The following is a 20,377-nucleotide window of genomic DNA, read 5'->3' as shown; positions in this document are numbered from 1 at the left end:
CACAATGGACCGAACCTCTAGATTTGATAGTCTACTGCCCTCTGGTGGTGAGGCAGTGGGGATGCAGGTGATCTGCTGGTCTGGTTGAACGTGAGTGGACAGAAACCTTGTTGAGGTGACTGGGAGTTCCTGACTGTGGTGAGCTGCCTTGCTTCTCCTCAGGTCTTCATGGTGGCTTTCTGCTGGACTGTTGTTGAAGGGAACATGGCATCGTATCATTTTCAGATCTGACATCTGGACAGTGGACAGATGTGACATCATCATGGTCTCACTGCCTGCTTTGTTCATGGATCAATGGAACATTGTGTTGGAACCTTTATTGTAGAACTGCTATGAGCTGAGAGCTCAGTGTTGTTGGAACAACGCAGCTCCACATGGGACTGATGTGATGAAGAGGTTTTTATTGAGCTGAAGCTGGAGAGCAACAATCAAAATGGAGCAGCAAACATTCTGATGGCAACGTTTACAGAGGAAAACTGTTGCAGAGTTCAGAGTCCCAGTGAGTCAGGTCAGGACTGGGAACACTGGTCTCTCCTCAGCACCTCTGACACTGGAGTCTGGGAGCCCTGGGTGGCCTCACAGCTCACCGAGCCCACCTTCCTCCACTGGTCTGCAGGGAGCCTCAGGGTGCTGCTCCAGCTGTAGAGCCCGTCCTTCTCCAGCACCCCGGGGCTCCTGCTCTCCTCCCCGCCGCCGCTGCTGCCGTCCACCTTCCAGGCCAGACTCCAGTCTGAAGGGAAGCCCTTGTTGGCCAGACACACCAGCGTGACCCTCTCCTGCTGCAGCTCCTGGCTGGAGGGGGGCAGCACCGTCAGGGAGGGAGGGACATCACCTAGAAGACACCGCTCAGATTAGAGGACGGGGCAGCTGTCAATCAAACCCTGCTGCTTGGACACCAGGACTGTGAGAGCAGATTTCCTCTTGAAGGAGTTTCTGTCAGATGTTTCTCTGCTCCAGCAGTCACTCACTCACACATTGTTTCACTTCCCTTCAAGAAGCGGCTCAGAAAGAGTCCTCACCGCCCAAATAGAACCAGGACCCTGACAATGGAGGAAAGCCCCTTTGGCAGCAGCTCCACTTTGAAAACTGCCATCAACTGAAGCTTCTCTGTTCAGTCATGAAGATGAAGAACAAAGAAACCCCACACATTCCAATCTCCCTGATTCAGCTGCTGGTAGAATGGACTTGTAGCAGATTGAGTCCTTGAACAGAGGGGTTCACCTCACTGAGGCTGACAGTCTCCAAGCAGAGTGAAGCAACCAGCACCAATGATTCTACAGGGGATTTTCAACCTGCACTCATCAAACACTGCAAATGAGTGACAAGCAAACGGCAAATTAGAAAATTACATTGAAATGAAATGAAATCTGTTCCATTCACCATGTAAAACTGGGCCATTTTCAAATGGAAGCGTCCGTTCTTCTTGATGTGGACTTCAGTCCTCACTCATCAAACAGTTCAAACTGAAGGGACACCCATTGGATCATTTCTACACTTCAAGGAGTTCAATTTCAGTCTGACAGGAATTTGGACAGAAACCTTCTTGGAGTTGTTCTCCACGTTAAAGCAGGAGAACTCAACACATCAACACACAAACTGTTCAAAACACACAAAAACTCTGCTGCAAATGTTCCCTGATGGAATTTACAACCAAACTGGACAACATTTTCCTCAGAGTTTGAGCAGAAACTTACGTCCAACATCCAGTCTGGTTCCTCCACCGAACGTCCACCACAGTGACACAAACTCATTGAGGCGCCGTACAAAAACCTCTGACTGTAGAGACACGACTCTCTGACTGGGAAACACACACCCACTTGAGTCAGAAGCCAGCAGTCAAACGTCTGAGCTGCTTTGAACCCTGCCAGCACAGCAGCAGGTCAACAAGTCTGCTTCCATATTCTAGATGGTCATGAATCAAGAGATTAGACCTGAAAATGAAGAGAAGTCACGGAAGCTACGGAGCCCCAGAGCGGCCAAAGAGAGACTTGAACAAGTTCCCTCAGTTCATCAATCCATGGCCAGGAGACCTGTTCCCTCTGATACAGAACTTGGAACCGGTTCTATTTGATGACCACAAATGAACGAGGTTCATCATTAAAAAATCAAAAAAATCAAATGAATCCCATTGTGGGAGCAACATCTGGCTCCAACATGTGTTTTCTGTCTCTCTGGCCTCTCCAGGGCTCCGTACTCATCACATGAAGGTCAGAGCAGCTAAAAAGGAGCTCTGACACATCCTGATCAATACTCTGATCAGGTGATTGATTGATTGACGGATGCAGCAGCAGCATCAGAGCGTCCACGTCTCTGCTGAGTCCCTCTGAACATTTCCATAGAGAGACACTTTGCATCAGCAGCACCATGCTCCAGTGCTCCGGGACACTTTATAGTCCTGAGACTTGAACCCTGGATGACTGACAGCTGTCCGTCACCACAACAGAAGCCACAGAAATCTGCTCATCAGAAACATGGCGTTGACCTCCGCCCTCGTCTGGACGCTCCTCTGCTGCTGCTTTACAGGTAAAGTCCAGAGGGTCCAGCTGCTGTCCTCCATCAACATGGGCCCTCTGAGATGAAGCTGCTTGATGGTTGTGTGTGTGTCTCCTCAGAGTCCAGAGGTCAGGTCACCGTGACTCAGCCTGCAGCAGTGAGATCTGCTCCAGGAGACTCCGTCTCCCTCCCATGTTCAACCAGTCAGGATGTGTACTCTGACAGCAATGGCCACCGTTTATCCTGGTACCAGCAGAGAGAAGGAGAACCTCCTAAACTTCTCATTTACCTGGCAACCTCGAGAACATCAGGGATTCCAGCTCGTTTTTCAGGCAGTGGATCAAACTCTGGCTTCACTCTGACCATCAGTGGAGTTCAGGCTGAAGATGCAGCCGTTTATTACTGTCAGAGTTCTCACTACATCAACAGTCAGTGGGTGTTCACACTGTGAAAAACCATCGTACAAAAACCTCCCTCAGTCACACTGAAGTGAAACTGAACTGACTGCTGCAGCTGGGAGCTGCTGACACACACACACACACACACACACACAGGCTTGATGAGAAGAACTAGAACTAGAAGAACTAGGATTCAGATTTTCTGCTGATGACGTTGTGATCTTCATCCCCAATTCTTCATCCTGATTGTGGTCCTTCATCAGATTAGCAGCTTCTCTCTGATGATGTCACTCACATCAACTTTGCTTCTGCTTGGATTTTCAATGAACTTCAAGAAAAACCAGCAGCAGCAGCAGGGAGGGACGACTGGACCCTGCAGAGAGAGACTGATCAGCTCTAAAAGGGACAGGAGGCTGAGACTTCTGCTGCTCGTCCTCACACGACTCTGCTGAGGAGACTTTTGGAGGAAACTCGTCTTCGGTCGCTCATTTCTCTCTGAGCTCAGTAACCATAGCAACCGAGAGGCATCGCTGCTGGACCGTGACAACAGACGGTTTCAGAACTAAAGATAAAAAGAAGAGAGAACTCTCCGTTACTAAGTTTCAACAGCCAAAATAAAAGCAGCTTTGGAAAGTTTGAAAACCACCAGAATGAACACTTGTTGGTTCATCTGGTTTGGTTTCACTGAAGCCAAACACAAGATCCAGATTTTCCTGGTCCTCCTGCTAGCAGGCGTCCCTGACTGGACTAAACTACACCAAACAAAACTGTTTGTCAGGACAAGTTGATTTTACAGAGCGTGGAGAGAATTTTGAATTGAAACCATCTTTTTATTGCAACAGGAAAAGATGGAGGTCAACATGACACAAGAACCCATCTTCAACAGACGCAGTGAGAACCCACAGAACACTGAGGTTCTCAGAGCGTCTGTGAGCCCCACTGAGCCAAAAACTCTTCCACATTGTTCACTGGTGAATCAGAACTAAAATCTAGCCTGATTCTGGCTTCACCGTGGACACAAACATTGGCAGCAGCTCTTTATCCAAACCTTCTCCATTTGTTTGTTCTTCTTTTGTCAATGGACAACTTGGCTTCTCCCGCAACAAACTTGAATATTTGCCAGGTTTCTGCCCATTGTTCTCCTTTGGACCTTCACTAAAATAAAAGCAGTCTGAGCCCAGATCCCATTGCATCATGCAGAGATAAAATCCTACCAACCAAACAAACCCCTGAGTCTGGGACAGTCCAAATATCAGTGTTAGATGGTTTCAGGCTCTTGGCAGAAGGGACACTGGGCAGAGACACCAGGGTCCATTTGAAGCAGAGGTGTTGACCACTAAAGTTCCATGAAGGATTCACCACTGCAAACCTGCAGACCTCTGATTTCAAGGTGCTTGATACAACAGCCTCCACACCAGCTTGCAGCCGTCCTCTACCTTTAGTCTGTCTCAACACACAGTGTCCCTTCTCCCTCCCAGCTCTCCCTTATTGAAGGCCTTCACTCAGCATTTGGAACACCCAGCACGTTCAGGTCTGCAGCCAGAACTCACAGAACTCTTGTCCATTAAAAAAGTCCCCTCATACGTCCAGCTGGGGAACCGTTAAGATTTCAATGTGCTTCATGTCAGAAATATCAAGACCAAAGTCCTGGACCCAGGCACCCTCTGTGTCTGGATCAGTGATGAACCTGTGAAGTTCAGGAGCTGAGAGGCTGCCACGGCCGCACTGAAATCTAGACTCCCTGATCTGAAAGAGGCCAGAGCAGCACTGTGTGGCTCTGAACTGGTGTTTGGGGGAGTCACTACTTTGAAGGAGCAGGCCCAAGCCGCTCACTCCCCATGGGCCAGATTTATGATGCAAGGGATCCTCAACACTGAGGTATCAATTAGTATGCAAGTAATTCTACACAAACCTGGTCAATGACTGCCAGAATGTTTTTGATTTTTATTCATGACAAATAACATTTAATGTACTGCAGTAGTTTCCAATATATTCCACTATATTCTTGTTTGATACAAGAGGCTTTAATCTGTGCCTTTGATGTCATCATAAATATATGAAGGCCTTGTTTCAGTGTCAGGAACCAATCAGAGCAGCCTCCTCCTGACTAAACAGCTCTACTCATCAAGCCCCTGACCCCAGACTCTTCTTGGTGAACTGATCAGAGATCAGATTAGGAGAGAAGCAGTGACACAAAGGGAAACTTCCTCATTCCCTGAATGCAGCTTCATCAAACAGAGCAATGCTAACTGTTCACCTGCAGTCGTGATGTCATCAGGACAGGAAGTTGATCAAACGTGTAACCTAGATGAGAGACGTATCATTAGTTGTGTTACTGCTCCTTTAATAAGTGCCGGTCAGGTGACTACAGCGGCCCCTGCAGTAGAGAGGGAGAATAACGAAAGCAAGAGCAGCACGCTACAGACAGCAGACGGACGACTCGAGAATGAGAGAGGAAAGAGTAAACAAAGCAGACTCTTTTGAGGTTTTCTCCTTGGTCCCTTCATTTTTTGAGAAGACACTGGACTCAACTGCTGTCCATGATTCTGGATTGTGTTGATTGCGTTGTGAACGAGGATTTGGCCAGGTTTTGTAGGCGGGATCACTGGTGTGCGAACACACCTGACGCTGTGGAGAAAAGATGGCGAGCCACCCACAGGATAGAGAGAGTCGGAGTGGAAAATGGCGCTGCAAACCTCACCCACCCAGGTGACACTGACCCTGACGGTGGGATTGTGGTAGGACAGAACTGACAGGTTTCACAGAGACACCTTGAATTTCTTTTGGACTGATAACGGACTGAACGAAAAGACTGGTGATGAACGGGAGAGACTCTGATTATTGATTTGTGAGATTGAGTTGTAAATTGAAATACTTTGGCCCTGAGTTTTATTTTTATAACTTTGTTTTGTTCACGTTTCCTGATTGTGTGCCAAATCGGTGTTCCATGAGTGGGTTGTTGAAAGGGAGTTCAAGCTTGGATAGAGCCACATGGGAACTTTGACCCTCATCAACCATGCAGGGAGGAGTTCTCAGAGTCTGATTGTGCTGATGAATCATCAGAACTCTCCATCACGCCGTGACGAGGACATCTCAGTGTCAAATCTGTCATTTCCTGCTGCCAGTAGGTGGCGCTGTGGTCGCTACTGACCTGTAGATGTGTTCAGACTGGGATGTTGATCAAACCTGGAAGTTTCAAACAGATCTGACAGGTGGAGAGGATTCAGAAGAGTTGAAGCTTCATTTTAGTTGGAGCCTGAAAATGAGGTGAGACTGAGGGCTCACAGGAGTTGCAGGTAGGTGCTGCCCCCTAGTGACTCAATGGAGAACAACATGTAATGACATGAACGTTCTCCATTTTTCCAGTTCTTGACTTCATTCATCCTCAAACTTCTTCAAGCTGGAAGAGAGTGAGATCATTTAAAGTAGAGAGTCAATAATCAGCATCTCATCACTCATTTGTTCTCTGGTGGTGACCTCACGACTCAGCAGTGTGACATCACACATTTCGCTGATGTCATCCTCAAGTGTGTCACTCAGTTCATGCAGCCTTCACTGTTTTATTTTATTATTTCCTTTCACTTTGATCTTCACAAAGACAAAGTGCGTCTGATGGAGGCACCACTGACAGAGTGTAATGTTTCCATGTTGCCATGACAACGTGAGGCCCCTCACCTCGTCTGTTCCTTCTGCCGGTCGGCGTCAGAAGAGCAAGATGGCTGCTTCTCCATCTGGGTGGATGAGCAGCTCCTCCCATCTCAGGCAGACGCTCCCTGGCTGCATGTCAGCAGCTCCTCAAAGCTCCTTCTGGTTTCTTTGCTCTCCTGATGCTGCGCTGGTGGATTTGTCCACCTCTCATTCTCCAGGGTTCTCAGCCTCATGTTCTCTCCCTCCTGTTCCAGCTCCTCCAAGTTTCCAGTGGAAGTTTGGCTTTTGTTTGCTACTTTGTCTTTTCTCCTCTGTTGGTGCTTTGAGTTCCTTTGTTGTTCTTTGTCTTTTCATCATTCAAGCCTCCTTTTGTTGAACGCTCCTCTCCCCCGTCTGTATTTGGGTCCTGTTCTCCTCCACTTTGGCCAAGAAGGCGGCCCAACAAGAGTCACCAGTGATGTCACAGCTCCTGGATGCCCCGCCCCTTCATCTGGTGCAGGTCGTGTGATGTCACTGAATCCCACCCAGACCAAACCAGTCAGAGATCAGTGTGTTTGTGTCAGTGATGTCATCGCTGCTGACGTCACAGCCCTCCATCCACACACGCCAGACTGAGGTGGAGGAGGTGATGTTGGGGTTTTCAAGGTCTTCGTCATGAGTGGGAGGAGCTGAGCTGGTGAATGATCAGCTGACCAGGTCTGGGCTCAGTTCAGATGTTGAGCCACTGCTGACTGCCGTTTGCCTGAGGAAGACCCAACGTTCCCCTCAAGAAATGGAGGGCAGTTTTTAGTGCAGCGTTCATTCTGGTTGGAGTTTTCCTTTCCTTTGCCCTGCACCTCTCTGGTGGGGAGGTGCTCCCTGTTGACAAGGACTCAGTGGAGAAGACTGGACCAGGACCTTCACTGGTTCAAGGAGCACCGAGGCAAAGGGAGGCCCAGACCAGCAGCCAGGGTGACCAGTTTGAAAAGCTGCTCCTCTTCCATGCTGACTTGTTGGTGTCTCCTCTTTTATTCCTGAGTGATTTTAATCTCAGCTCTCTGAACCTGAATGGAGCAGAACCAGGAAATCATTGCAGGAAATCATGGAGGAGAAATGAATGAATGAGACTTCCAGTCAAACTGAGACAAACGTCCAGGTTTGGTCATCAAAGATATCTGACATTCATCAGTAGACTGACGAAGATGCTCATTATTATTGCAGCAGATTAAACTAGAGAATAAACAGGGTCTCACTTTGGAAAAAATATTGCAGTATATTTTTGTTTTATCAGAGAGGCTTTAATGTCTGTCTTTGATGTCTAAACTCTGACTCTGATGTCATTGGTGGTGACTGAATTCTACCCCCTGACAGACTGAAGGCTCATATTGGTGATGCAGGTAGGTGCTGCCCCCTAGTGACCCAATGGAGAACGACATGTAATGACATGAAGAGTCTACATTTTTCCACTTGTGAGATAAAAATACCTCACAGCAAGAAGGTTCAGGGTTCCAGTCCTGGCTGGAGCACAGGATCTTTCTGTGTGGAGTCTCCATGTTCTCCTGCCCTGTGTGGGTTCTCTCTGGTACTCCAGCTTCCTCCACAGTCCAAAGACATCAAGAGGGGACGAGGCTGATTGATACTCTAAATTGACTGTAGGTGTGGCTGTGAGTGTGAATGGTTGTCTGTCTCTATGTGTTGGTCCTGTGATGGACTGGTGACCTGTCCAGGGTGAACCCTGCCTCTCACCTGTAGATGCTGGGATAGGCTCCACCCCCCATGACCCTTATCAGGAATAAGAGGAAGACAATGGATGGATGGATGTTGGAAACGACTGCAATACAGTATGTAAATATTCTAGTTCCATACATGGGAACCTGGTTCTCCTGCTCTTTAACATCCTCCAATAGGAATGGACCGTCTATGACAAAGTATCAATAAATCTATCAAGGAGGAAGAAGAATTCTGATCAAAGAACTGAAGTCAATCTGGAGATCAGTTGATCTCTGGAAGGAGGAGGAGGAGGCATCCTGTGCTTTTATCTCTCTGTTCATGTTTCCTGCTGAGTGTGTGTGTGTGTGTGTGTGTGTGTGTGTGTGTGTGTGTGTGTGTGTGTGTGTGTGTGTGTGTGTGTGTGTGTGTGTGTCCCAGCTGCAGCAGTCAGTTCAGGTTCCTTCAGTGTGACTGAGGGAGGTTTCTGTCCGATGGTTTCTCCCAGTGTGAACACAGCCTGACTGCTGATGCTGTGCCGACTCTGACAGTGGTTCAGTTTTTCTCAGTGGCTTTGTTGCTGCTCTCAGATCAGAATGAAAGTTCTCTCAACTCTGAGTTCAGCCTCCACAACATGGAGTCACTTGTTTCTCCTTCCTTTGATCAAATAGCGAACGCTTTTGGACGAGGAGGGAGGAAACCACGGCGTTTCACTGCTTTACATTTAGAACCTCACGCCAAGCCGGAGAAGCAGGTCCTGAATCAGTCACGTGGTCACTGCCGGCTGGCGAGGCTTCGGACGTCACCACATACGTCATCAATACGCGCTTCACAAAACGAGAAGAAGACGCGGGAAGCTTTGAACACAACAAGGAAAGAAGGAGAAGTCCGTGAACCCCCGGCCTCGGTCTTTGTCTCCTGAAGGCTGAGTGGCGCCGGTAGAACCTCAACATGTGCGCCACGCAGCTGCTGCGGGTGTCGGTCCAGGAGCGGATCCTCGCCGCCGCTGAAGACTTCCTGCTGCAGCTGGGAGAAGGAGACTCAGCGGCTGGAGTCCCGGTGCTGAGAGCGCTGCTCACCGAGCGGCTGGCGGCGGCCGCGGAGCAGATCGTGGCTCTGCTGGAGGAAACCGTGGCGGAGTACGAGCGGGAGAACCGCCGGCAGAGGTTGCTGCTCGATGCCGTGGTGAAGCCCCGAGTCAGGCTGTACAGAGCAGGTGAGTCCCCCAGGGACCTGCTGGGCCCCTCATTCAGCCAGAAAGTGGAGCTGCAGAGGTCGTCAGAGAGCATTTTGTCACCATCTGTGTTGAACTTTATCAGGAATGGTGTTGGTTCATTGATGAAGCTACCGGACTGAGGCTCAGGAGAGGACAGGAAGAGAGAGCAGGGACAGGACAGGGAGGACAAGGGGGGGGGCAACAATAGGAGAAAAACAAACAAACAAACAAAAACAGTAACAACAATAACAACAGAGATTTATCGAGAGTTCGATCGGAAATTCTACTGGTCACCAAGTGACGAACTATAAAAATAGACCAGAGAGAGAGAGAGAGAGTAGAGCCAGCAGGTATTTCTTCTCAGAGTATTACAGTTCTACAACACAGAACAACAGAAGTTATCAGTCGAGAAAAACTCTCACTGACTTGTCTTTGTAGCCAGAGAGGCGTGTATTTTGAGACCAGATGTGTGTGTGTGTGTGTGTGTGTGTGTGTGTGTGTGTGTGTGTGTGTGTGTGTGTGTGTGTGTGTGTGTGTGTGTGTGCAATGGTTTGTCTTGAATGTGGTGGGTAGCTGACTGTAGCTGATGTGGGGGACCAGAACATCACACCCCCAGTCCAGGATAGCAGGCAGGTCAGGACCAAACCACCAGGGCACCCAGAAACCCCCTGAACATAGGGAGCCCCAGGAACCCCCCCCAGGCCACAGGCCCAACCCAGGCCCGCGCTGGTGCAGTTAGCAAAAGGGGCAGCAATGGACCCACTCCCCGCCCCAGCTGCCCCCCCATACCAACATGGGTGCAGGGTGTGTGTTGTGCGTGGGAGTGTAGATGTGATGGTGTGGATGACTAGAATGTAGTTAAAATTCAGGGAGGCACCCGGGGTGTGGGAGCGCCGCCGGTTGTGCTTGTTTGTGTGCCATTTATTCTTTTTTATATATAAATATTAATATTAATATTGGCCCAGACGTTATGTGTGCCAGAGAGCTAAGTATTTCCTGTGTAGGGGTTTTTTGTGTTGTGTTATTTTTTGATGGCGCCATGAGGATCATGAAGTGAAAGAAACAAAGACCTGACGCATCAGTGGATCTCAGGAATCATCACTCCAGGGCTGGAACCTGAGGTGTGAGTCACTGTCAGTGGTCAATGTTAAGAACACTCCCATTGACAGGCATCAGAAGCATGTTACCATTGGACTGAACCAAGACAAGACCAAGCTGAGGGGACATTCACACTGTGTTGCTAACTCCTGCTAACTGAGTCGTGTGTGACAGGCTGGCCCAGCATGCTGTGCATGTTGGTGTCCTTGTGTCGTTCTTCTGTAGGCTGCTACGGTGCTACCTTGTTAAAAGATGATCCTGTAGACTGGAAGTTATATCAGCCCATTAAAAACAACCTTTTTTTCTCCACTGCCCGGTTGGCCTGGGCTGGACCGGCCATTAGGGAATCATTCCACTTCTCCCAGTGGCCAGCACCTCCCTGGCTGTGAGTGTAGGTGGGCTGACAAGTTTAGCATCGGTACAGGTTCCCTCTGGTTCTAGGGACTGAACTCTCATTCTCCTACAGGGTCTCATTCTAGAAATGAACATTCTGACTAGCAGATGTGATCATGAATGGACAAAACCATTCAGCAGAGGGGACCTTTGACCTTTGACCTGGGTGACACAACGTTCAACCCAGCATCTGAAGCCAGCGTTTCTATTCCCAGTTTGCTGACTGGTCCTCAGTAGCAGGACGTCTCTTTTCATTGAGTTGATTTCTGTTTCTGTCTGTTGCTCCGCTGTTTCAGAGTCAAATGAAGAGATTTCTGATGTTGCTGTTTGTGTCCTGCAGATGTGGAGCAGCTGCTGGTGATTAAAGAAGAGGTTCCCCCTGAGCTGCAGGACCCAGAGCCCCCCCCCCCCCCACATTAAAGAGGAGTGGGAGGAGCTCTGGACCAGTGAGGAGGGAGGGCAGCTTCAAGGGCAGCAGGAGGCTGATATCACCACGTTCCCCTTCACTCTGGTCCCTGTGAAGAGTGAAGGGGACGAAGAGAAACCTCAGTTCCCAAAGCTTCATCAGAGTCTAACTGAGGAGAACTTGAAAGAAGAGTCTCTGAGCAGCAGCCCAATTCATCCTCTGAAAACAGAAGCTGATGGAGAAGAGTGTGGAGGACCAGAACCAGAACCAGCCAGCAAGGTAGATCCAGATCCACTTGTACAACCCCAGACTGAAGACCAGATGTCAGACTCTTTTGAAGCTGAGACTGAAGTCAGTGAGGATGATTGGGTCAGACCTGATAACACGGCCACCTCTGAGCACAAGGAACCCATTGGCTCAAGGAGGAATTTGCTTCAGAAACTGAGCCCAGGACAGGAAGTGACTCATTGCAGCTCAAAAGATCAAAAACTAAAGACTGAAAGAGAATCAGAGATCATCAGGAACGTGACCTTTGGTCCTTCTGAATCTGAGACAGAAGTCAGTGAGGATGAGCGTCCCTTTAGGTGCTCAACATGCAGTAAAGGTTTTAGTAATAGAAGGCTTTTGGATAAACACATGAGAACACACACTGGGGAGAAACCATCCCCATGCTCAATTTGTGGTAGCGGATTCTCAAAGGGATATTTGAAAACACACATGAGAACACATACTGGAGAGAAACCGTTTCCCCGCTCAGTTTGTGGCTCAAGATTTTTAGAAAAGGGACATCTGAAAAGACACATGAGATCACACACTGGAGAGAAACCATTCCCCTGCTCAGTTTGTGGCGCAAGATTTTCAGTGAAGGGTTGTCTGAACAGACACATGAGAATGCATACTGGAGAGAAACCATTCCCCTGCTCAGTTTGTGGCAAAAGATTCTCAGATCAGGGACATCTGAAAAGACACGTGAGAAAACACACTGGGGAAAAACCGTTTCCCTGCTTAGTTTGTGACAAAATATTCTCACAACAGGGACATCTGAAAAGACACATGAGAAAGCACACTGGGGAGAAACCATTCCCCTGCTCAGTTTGTGGCAAAAGATTCTCAGTTAAGGGATGTTTGAAAACACACATGAGAACACACACTGGGGAGAAACCATTCCCCTGCTCAGTTTGTGGCAAAAGATTGTCAGACAAAGGAAATCTGAAAAATCACATGAGAACACACACTGGGGAGAAACCATTCTCCTGCTCAGTTTGTGCTAAAAGATTCTCGGTAAAGGGACATCTGAAAACACACATGAGAACGCACACTGGGGAAAAACCATTCCCCTGTTCAGTTTGTGGCAAAAGATTCTCAGTAAAGGGACATCTGAAAACACACATGAGAACGCACACTGGGGAGAAACCATTTGTCAAAATATCGCACTGAAGCTTTGAAAAAAAGAGTGGGAAACGCAGGTTGAAAGCCAAATAATGAATGTATTCTCTGATACCTCCTCCCTGCCTGGTTGATCTGAGTCAAAGTTCCCATGTTTGATCAACTTCCTGTCCTGAAGACTTCACTACTGCAGGTGAACAGTTAGCATTGCTCTGTTTGATGAAGCTGCGTTCAGGGAATGAGGAAGTTTCCCTTTGTGCCAATGCTTTTCTACTAATTTGATCCTCTAACCCAGGGGTCGACAACTGCGGCTCCGGAGCCGCATGTGGCTTTTTCATCCTTAAGTTGCAGCTCTGCGTGGCTTGGGAAAATAAATTTTAAGTGTCCGATTGAAGTGTATGTTATTTGTCTCAAAAACGTGTATCATGTCTTCTTATTAAGTCAAAGTTTTTAACTTCTTTCTTCAGACCTTGTGCAATTTCGGTGATCAGCATTTGCCTTCTTCAGAGACGTTTGACAGCACTCGACGTGTCAGCAGGCAGCCGGCATGTGCGGAAAGCCCAGCGACACCTAAACTGCGCAATATCTGAACAAAGTATTTTCTACTACAACTACAATTCTACTACAATTTCATTTAGCAGACGCTTTTGTCCAAAGCGACGTACAACACAAGCAAGAATTTAGACCTATTTTCTTTGTGTTTGTTCATTTGTTTAATTGTAGTTGTAAATTGTAAGATTATTGTGATCTCGAAATATTAAAATAAAATTATATATACGGTAATTTCCGGACTATCAGCCGCTACTTTTTCCCCCTGCTTTGAACGCTGCGGCTTATACAACGGTGCGGCTGGTAGGCTGGTTATATTTTAAACAGATGTTACTGCACCTTTAGGCCTACTGCTATGTTACAGGCACTTTTAAAAAACACTTAATTCGTAGGGCTGCAATGATTAGTCGACGTTGTTGACAAAAATTTGATAATTGAAATAGTCGACAGTGAAGTCCATTGTCGCCAGACGCGTTTTTCCAACAGAGTGAGGCTTCTCACCTGATTATAATCTCTGCTGAGAGTCGCTCATGCGCAGTAGCGTCTCTGTCTCTGAGCGGTAACATACAGAAATGGCGGCGTCAACATCAGGTACGTGTACCAAACTTCTAAACTTTGGTGGTATTTCAGCCTGGATACGGCGAATAAAAAGACTACTTGGAAAGGTTGCAAAGCAGACCTTGGTGTCATGGCAGCACCTCGGCGATGCAGGAACATTTAAAGAGAAAGCACGTGGGGCAGTTGAACGGAACGGAGTCTGACTCGCCTCGGTGAGATTCAAGGAACATTCAAGCCAATATGGTTTTTATGACACACATGGTATATTTTAGAAGCGTATTTTCGCTATAAAAGTGTTTACTTGATTTTAATTTATTATTTATTTGCCTGACAGAGGTTTATTTATTTATGGATCTATGTCTCTGCTGACCGAGCACTGGGCCTAATTGGTTTTAGACAGGACGTTTTTATTTAATTTTTGTACGAACCTGCAGTGTTCAATAAAAGATGTATTTTTCATTGTACCATCTTTCTTGTTTATTATCATTGCCTCATAATTAAATCAACTTCATGCTAAATTTAAGAAAAAATTAATAAATATCCGATTAGTCAACTAATTGTTTCAATAGTCGGTGACTAGTGGACTATTAAAATAGTCGTTAGTTGCAGCCCTGTTAATTAAGGGTAGCCTCGTCCAGCGCTGTAAGCTTCGTTTATGGTCCGTTCGCTGAGAGAGCACCGTTTATTTCTCCTCAGTAAACACGTTTCAAATGCTGTGAAAGTCTGTGTGTCTGAAACGCGATGTGTCGTGTGATACAGGACAGTTTACACAGCACGGTTCATGTTCCGTTCTGTTGTTATAAGTGATGCATGTATGCAACTTGTTGTTTGTAAGAAAGGTTAACAAATCGGAAGCTTCCCCAAACAGCCGTCTCTTTCCTGACAATCCCCTCTGTGCACAAACCCTTACATGTGGTCATTAAACATTAAAACACCTGCGGCTTAGAGTCCATTGCGGCTTCTATATATACACATTTGTTTTTACCTAAATTTCGCTGGTCTTCTAGAATCATCTGAACAAACCCTCCTCAACACAGTGAAGCTTTCGTCTGACAGGAGGAGTTTCTTTTCCCAGTGATTCCACTGGTAAAGTGAAAAGCTTCGTTCATCAGACTGGTCTGATAGGATCAACTACTGGTTGCTCTGGAGTGCAAACAGCAACCTGTCAGGAAACATTAGTTTTCAGCTTCTATCATTTATTTGACAGGAAATGTTGATGACACACTGGGATTTTTGTTCTCCTGCTGTCACTGTCAAGTGCCAGTTCAGATGTACTTGATGTTACAGAAAATCCAGCACGGTGGTGCAGTGGTCAGCACTGTGGCCTCACAGCAAGAAGGTTCCAGGTTCTAGTCCTGGCTCCAGCACAGGATCTTTCTGTGTGAGTCTCCATGTTCTCCCTGTTCCTGCGTGGTTCTCTCTGGTACTCCAGCTTCCTCCCACAGTCCAAAGACATCAAGAGGGGACGAGGCTGATTTGTACTCTAAATTGACTGTAGGCGTGACTGTGAGAGTGAATGGTTGTCTGTCTCTATGTGTTGGTCCTGTGATGGACTGGTGCCCTGTCCAGGGTGAACCCCGCCTCTCGACCAAAGTCAGCTGTGATAGGCTCCACCCCCCCCCATGAACCTTAACAGATAATCAGTGGAGAAATGAAAAATTTAGCTGCTATGTTGAATCAGAAAAACCTTTTGAAGTCTACTTTTGCCTCAGTCAGAAAGTGGACTTTGTCTCTGCCCTGCTCTCCTGCTCTCTTTCCCCCCAACCGGTCAAAGCAGACGTCCGTCCCCACTGATCCTGGATCTGCTCGACGTTCCTGCCTGTTAAAAGGAAGGTTTTCATCACCACTGTTGCAGGATGTGCTGCTGATGGAGAATTGTTGGTGTAGATTCATTGAAGGAGTTTGGTGCTGGACCTGCTCTACTAGTAAAGAGTCATGAGAGAACTTTGTTGTGACTTCACACACACACAAACACACACACACACACACACACACACACACACACACACATTCATTTCTTCCTACCATGAACACAGACTGTGTTTAATGTTAACAAAAATTCTACTTTGTCAGTGAATTAATTCAGTCTGCATCTAAGTTTCTGTCAGGATGGCCAAGCAGTCTAAGGCACTGCGTTCAGGTTGCAGTTTCTCCTGGAGGTGTGGGTTCAAATCCCACTTCTGACAAAGGACATTTTCTCCACATTCCTATGCATCCACAGTGGTACATTCCAAACCCAGTTGAAGCTGCTCTCCACTGATGGGAGTGAGTGGTTGAACTGGCAGCAGAGGAGGCAAAGGAGCTTCCCTGTGACGGTCCAACATCGCCTGGTTTCCTCCAACATGGAGCAGCCACCAAACTCTAACTTCAATGTTGGATCAAAGTCTGCTGAAGAAATGTGTTTGGTTCAAAAACCCATTTGTGTTCATCCTTCAATTCACATTTTGTCCATTAACTTCATCATCAGAGTCTCCCTCTCATGACATGACTAAAGTCTGGGTTCTGTGTTGGTGGTAAACATCCTTCCACTCACCCAGGCTCCTCACTGGTCTGCACACAGAAATGCATGTTTTACTGGTTTCACCAGTTCCTCAAGTAGTTTAGGAAAAAAGACACTTTGTTAGCTCCTGTAAAGGTCCCACTTTGGGTTGTAACACTTTTTCCTGACTGCTTGACGTCTCAGTCAGAACAGCTGAGATGAGAACTGAATGTCTGGATTTCTTCCTGACATCATCAGGGTCTGAGGAGTTCATTAAAAAAAGGATTCAGTCAGATGGGAGTTAGAACTTGGAGACCAAAGAAGGAACCCTCTAAATTCAGGACCCTGAGATCAAAGTGAACACTCTGATCTCAGAGGTCTGGGATATTTCACATCCTGATGGCCCTCCAAAATAAGAGCCCTGTGTCACTGTCTAAAAATCATCATTTGTTTGTGAAAAAATCAGGGGATGTTTGTCAGACTTTGTCAGACCTTTCCCCAAATCATCATTTGTTTGTGGAAATTAGCTCCAGAAAACCACTGTAGTCCCTCGTACATGCTTAGTGCCATAGTTTGTCTCACTTGTTTCATCCTTGATGGTTCCATGGTGGAATGGTGAGCACTCTAGACTCTGAATCCAGTGATCCCAGTTCAAACCTCAGTGGAGCCTCCAGCAGGTCTCTGACAGGTGTTGATAGAGGAGTTGAGGCTGCTGACTACAGTGGAAGACACCATCAACAATGATGTGTAGGAGCTCTCAGCTCCTTCAGTCACATGACTGGGTCATCCTGTCATGTCAGTGATGTCACTTGGCAGGACTGCCATTGCATTCTTAATTCTATAACATCTGAGATTAAAATCTATGGAATTACAACCAACAAGCAGTCAAACACCTGATCAGATGCTCCTTCATCAGGCTGAGAAGAATCAATCTAAACTGGGATGAAGAAAATTAACTGAGAGGAGAAACCTCCTGATTGGATGACATGGACCCACCTGATCCATGTCAGCCTTGTTGGAGCAGAAAGAGGTGGATCAGAGGAATCAGTGGATCAAGACTCAGGTGGCAGATGAAGAATCTCTGTATTCACAATGGAGTCAGAGAAATCTTCCAACGTGAGAGAACGTGACAGACCATTTTATACTGAAGACAGGCTGTGTGTGTGTGTGTGTGTGTGTGTGCGTGTGTGTGTGTGTGTGTGTGTGTGTGTGTTCCAACTGGAAGGAAACTGAATAATAACCAGACTAACTTTTATCATTGACCAAGTCTGGTTGACTCACTATATTCATAACTCAAGTGATTATTTAATTAATAAACAGAACATGTGTCTAAAGTCATGATCAAATTCATGTAAAATCTGAGCAACGAGGGTTTGAAAATGTTCCAATGAGCCAAACCAATGTTGACAGTTAAAAGAAGCCAATGTGGGAGGATTCTTTCTGTCTCAGCAGTAAAGACCAATCCCACAGCTCACGTGAAGCATCAGGTCCTCTGTGAGAGGTGGGAATCCAACCAGGGACCTTTGGATCCACACCAATCTTCCCTGACCTCATAGAAACTGGAACCTTTCAACAAATAAATTCAAATTCAACTCAGCAGCAACTCTAGAACAGTTGCTAACTTGCTAATTCCTGTTAGCTCCAGATCAGACAATGCAGGCTCACCTTCACGCTTGGTTGTACGACCGTCACCAGTTGAAGCTTCTCTGGTTCAACAAACTCTGGGGACTCAAGACACAAGTCAGCACCGGTGCAGGTCCAGATCCAGATGTTAGCTGAGGGGGACAATGGCTTAAGGGAGCTCCAGGGAGCTGGTTTGAACTGGTCCCTCATCTCTGTGAGTAGAAACCATCTGAGGTGGAGGGTGGAGATCTGCTTTGACCTCCTGATCTCCCAGTAAAGCCAGTATAGATGTTGAGCTTGGAGGAGTTGATGGCCTCCTTCATCTTCTTGTTGGAGATGTTTGCTAAACTCAGCACCACCACAGATCAGAGGAAAGTCCACTTGTCAGCTGGACACTGGAGTTTCGAGTGACCTGCAGGATCTTAGTTGTGGTGGCAGCAGGCCTGTTCCAAGAGCTTTGCTCACATTCCTGATCAGGCTTCATAATGGTTCTGGACCACTGAGTGATAGAAGCTGATCCTGGGGGTGGACTGTCTTTAGGGGGCTGAGGTGTCTGGTGGTCTTGGTGGACCCTCTGCATCTCAAGCTGAGACCACAGAGTCCTGTGTTCTTGAGTCATTGTCTATAGTCTCTGTTGTTGGTGAGGTCAGTGTGGTACCTGATGGTCTAGTGGCTAGGATTTGGCGCTCTCACCCCCGCGGCCCGGGTTCGATTCCCGGTCAGGGAATGAGTTATTTAGAGGTTGAGGGAGAGGTGATCAGGTGGTCCACATGATGGTGGAGGTGATGAACTGTGAATCCATCATGGCTCCACTCTCACCCCCATTGTAGTGTTCTTGGTTCACTCTGCCATGGCCCCATGTTGAAGGGTGACTGTCTCATTCAGGTTCAACCCTTTGTTAGACTCTATTAAGTCACTGACTCCTGCAAGGACAAACTGTAATCCTCCTTAGTAGCTTTGGCTCCTTGCAGCACAGAAAGTCCATTCACTGATGTAGGAACTGGAAAACTTAGAGCTCCTGTTCTCGGTTCCTTCCTCCATTGAGCAGAACAAACACAGAACAGAGAGCAGTTCCTCCTACAGTTCTCAGAAAGTCTGAGGGCACCAAAGAAAGGAGAGAAACGCAATCAATGTTGAATTCATTTACATTTCTTATATTTGATCAAAGCTAGAACTTAAGAAGCTGCCATCGACCTTGATGACCAACTCCTTCACTGTGTGGTTCAGAGTCCCTGGTTTGATTTGTGTCAGGACTTCAGAAGCTCCAATCCTCTCTAAGGTCCAGTGAGAGTGGAAGAGATTATAAATGAGAGAAGCAGGGCCCTCACTCAGAACTGAACCAGCTCAGTTGGGAGAGCGTTAGACTGAAGATCTAAAGGTCCCTGGTCCGATCCCAGGTTTCAGCAGAGGAGCAGCACTGACTTTACTTTCCAGTGGAGGAACTGCAGACATGAAGGAAACTAACATCTTGTCCTGTGCATTCTTGTGACATTCAGGACATTTTTGGAGCCTCTTGTTGGATTTTGCCACAGAGAATCAGAGCCAATCAAAAGCTTGGTGGACTTTAACATGGAGGACTGAACAAGTCAAGAAAGCATCAGTTTGACCTTCACAAGTGTTTCTGTTCCTGTCTCAATGCTGTAGAAAGAGCCTGAGGAGCTCAGAGGGTAGAGCATCAGACTTTTAATGTGAGGGTCCAGGGTTCAAGTCCCTGTTCAGGTGCTGTGGAGGTTCCAGTGTTTGACAACGTGGTACTGGATGAAGTTTAGTGTTGAACAAACTGTCATCATCAAAAGTAGAAGTGTTCTTGTCTTGCCACTGTGAGACAGTTGCTGGAAAAGTGACCAATAATAATTTCATGTGGCATGCAATTAACAAAAGACCACAAATGACACTGGTCAAGTCAGTTTTATTTGTATTGAACCAAATCACAACAAAGTTCTCTCATGACTCTTTACTAGTAGAGCAGGTCCAGCACCAAACTGCTTCAATGAACCTCCACCCAACAATTCTCCATCAGCAGCACATCCTGCAACAGTGGTGATGAAAACCTTCCTTTTAACAGGCAGGAACGTCAAGCAGATCCAGGATCAGTGGAAAGGGATGTTTGCTTTGACCAGTTGGGGGAAAGAGAGCAGGAGAGCAGGGCAGAGACAAAGACAGAGAATGGAGGAAGACAGATATGCAGAAGGAAAGAGAAGGACAGAGATAAAGAGAGAGAGAAGTGAAGAGACTGATGGACAGACAGGAGAAGTAGTGAAGGGTGGATGAGGCGTCATGAAGCCTGTGGACACCATGACACTGTGTTACTGTCACTGAATACTGACACCTGCTGGACTGTAAACTTCCCTGCAGGCTTGACCAACTGAACTGACACTGATTTGATGACCCGTGAACACAATGAGATCATTGAAGTCTTTGCATTCATACTGGATCGTTCCATG

The 20,377-nt window shown here is 47.1% G+C and overlaps 1 pseudogene and 1 gene segment (V, D, J or C); one reads left to right on the top strand and one right to left on the bottom strand.

Moving 5' to 3' along the window:
* Window positions 1-317: 317 nt before the first annotated feature.
* LOC147270035 (Ig kappa-b4 chain C region pseudogene) lies at window positions 318-1,899 on the bottom strand (annotated as a pseudogene).
* Window positions 1,900-2,429: 530 nt separating this feature from the next.
* Window positions 2,430-20,377, top strand: part of LOC147270010 (Ig kappa chain V-III region MOPC 63-like) — a 495,635-nt gene continuing 477,687 nt past the window's right edge. Inside the window, 2 exon segments of the V gene segment in view lie at window positions 2,430-2,523; window positions 2,613-2,929. Of these exon segments, the coding sequence occupies window positions 2,472-2,523; window positions 2,613-2,929 (369 nt within the window).

This window comes from Aulostomus chinensis, chromosome 1, assembly GCF_037954235.1.
Source record: "Aulostomus chinensis isolate RoL2024-O1b breed Wild chromosome 1, RoL_Achi_v1.0, whole genome shotgun sequence".
Classification (NCBI taxonomy): domain Eukaryota; kingdom Metazoa; phylum Chordata; class Actinopteri; order Syngnathiformes; family Aulostomidae; genus Aulostomus; species Aulostomus chinensis.
Note: the sequence above shows the minus strand (reverse complement) of the source record. Positions and strands in the feature narration are given on the sequence as shown.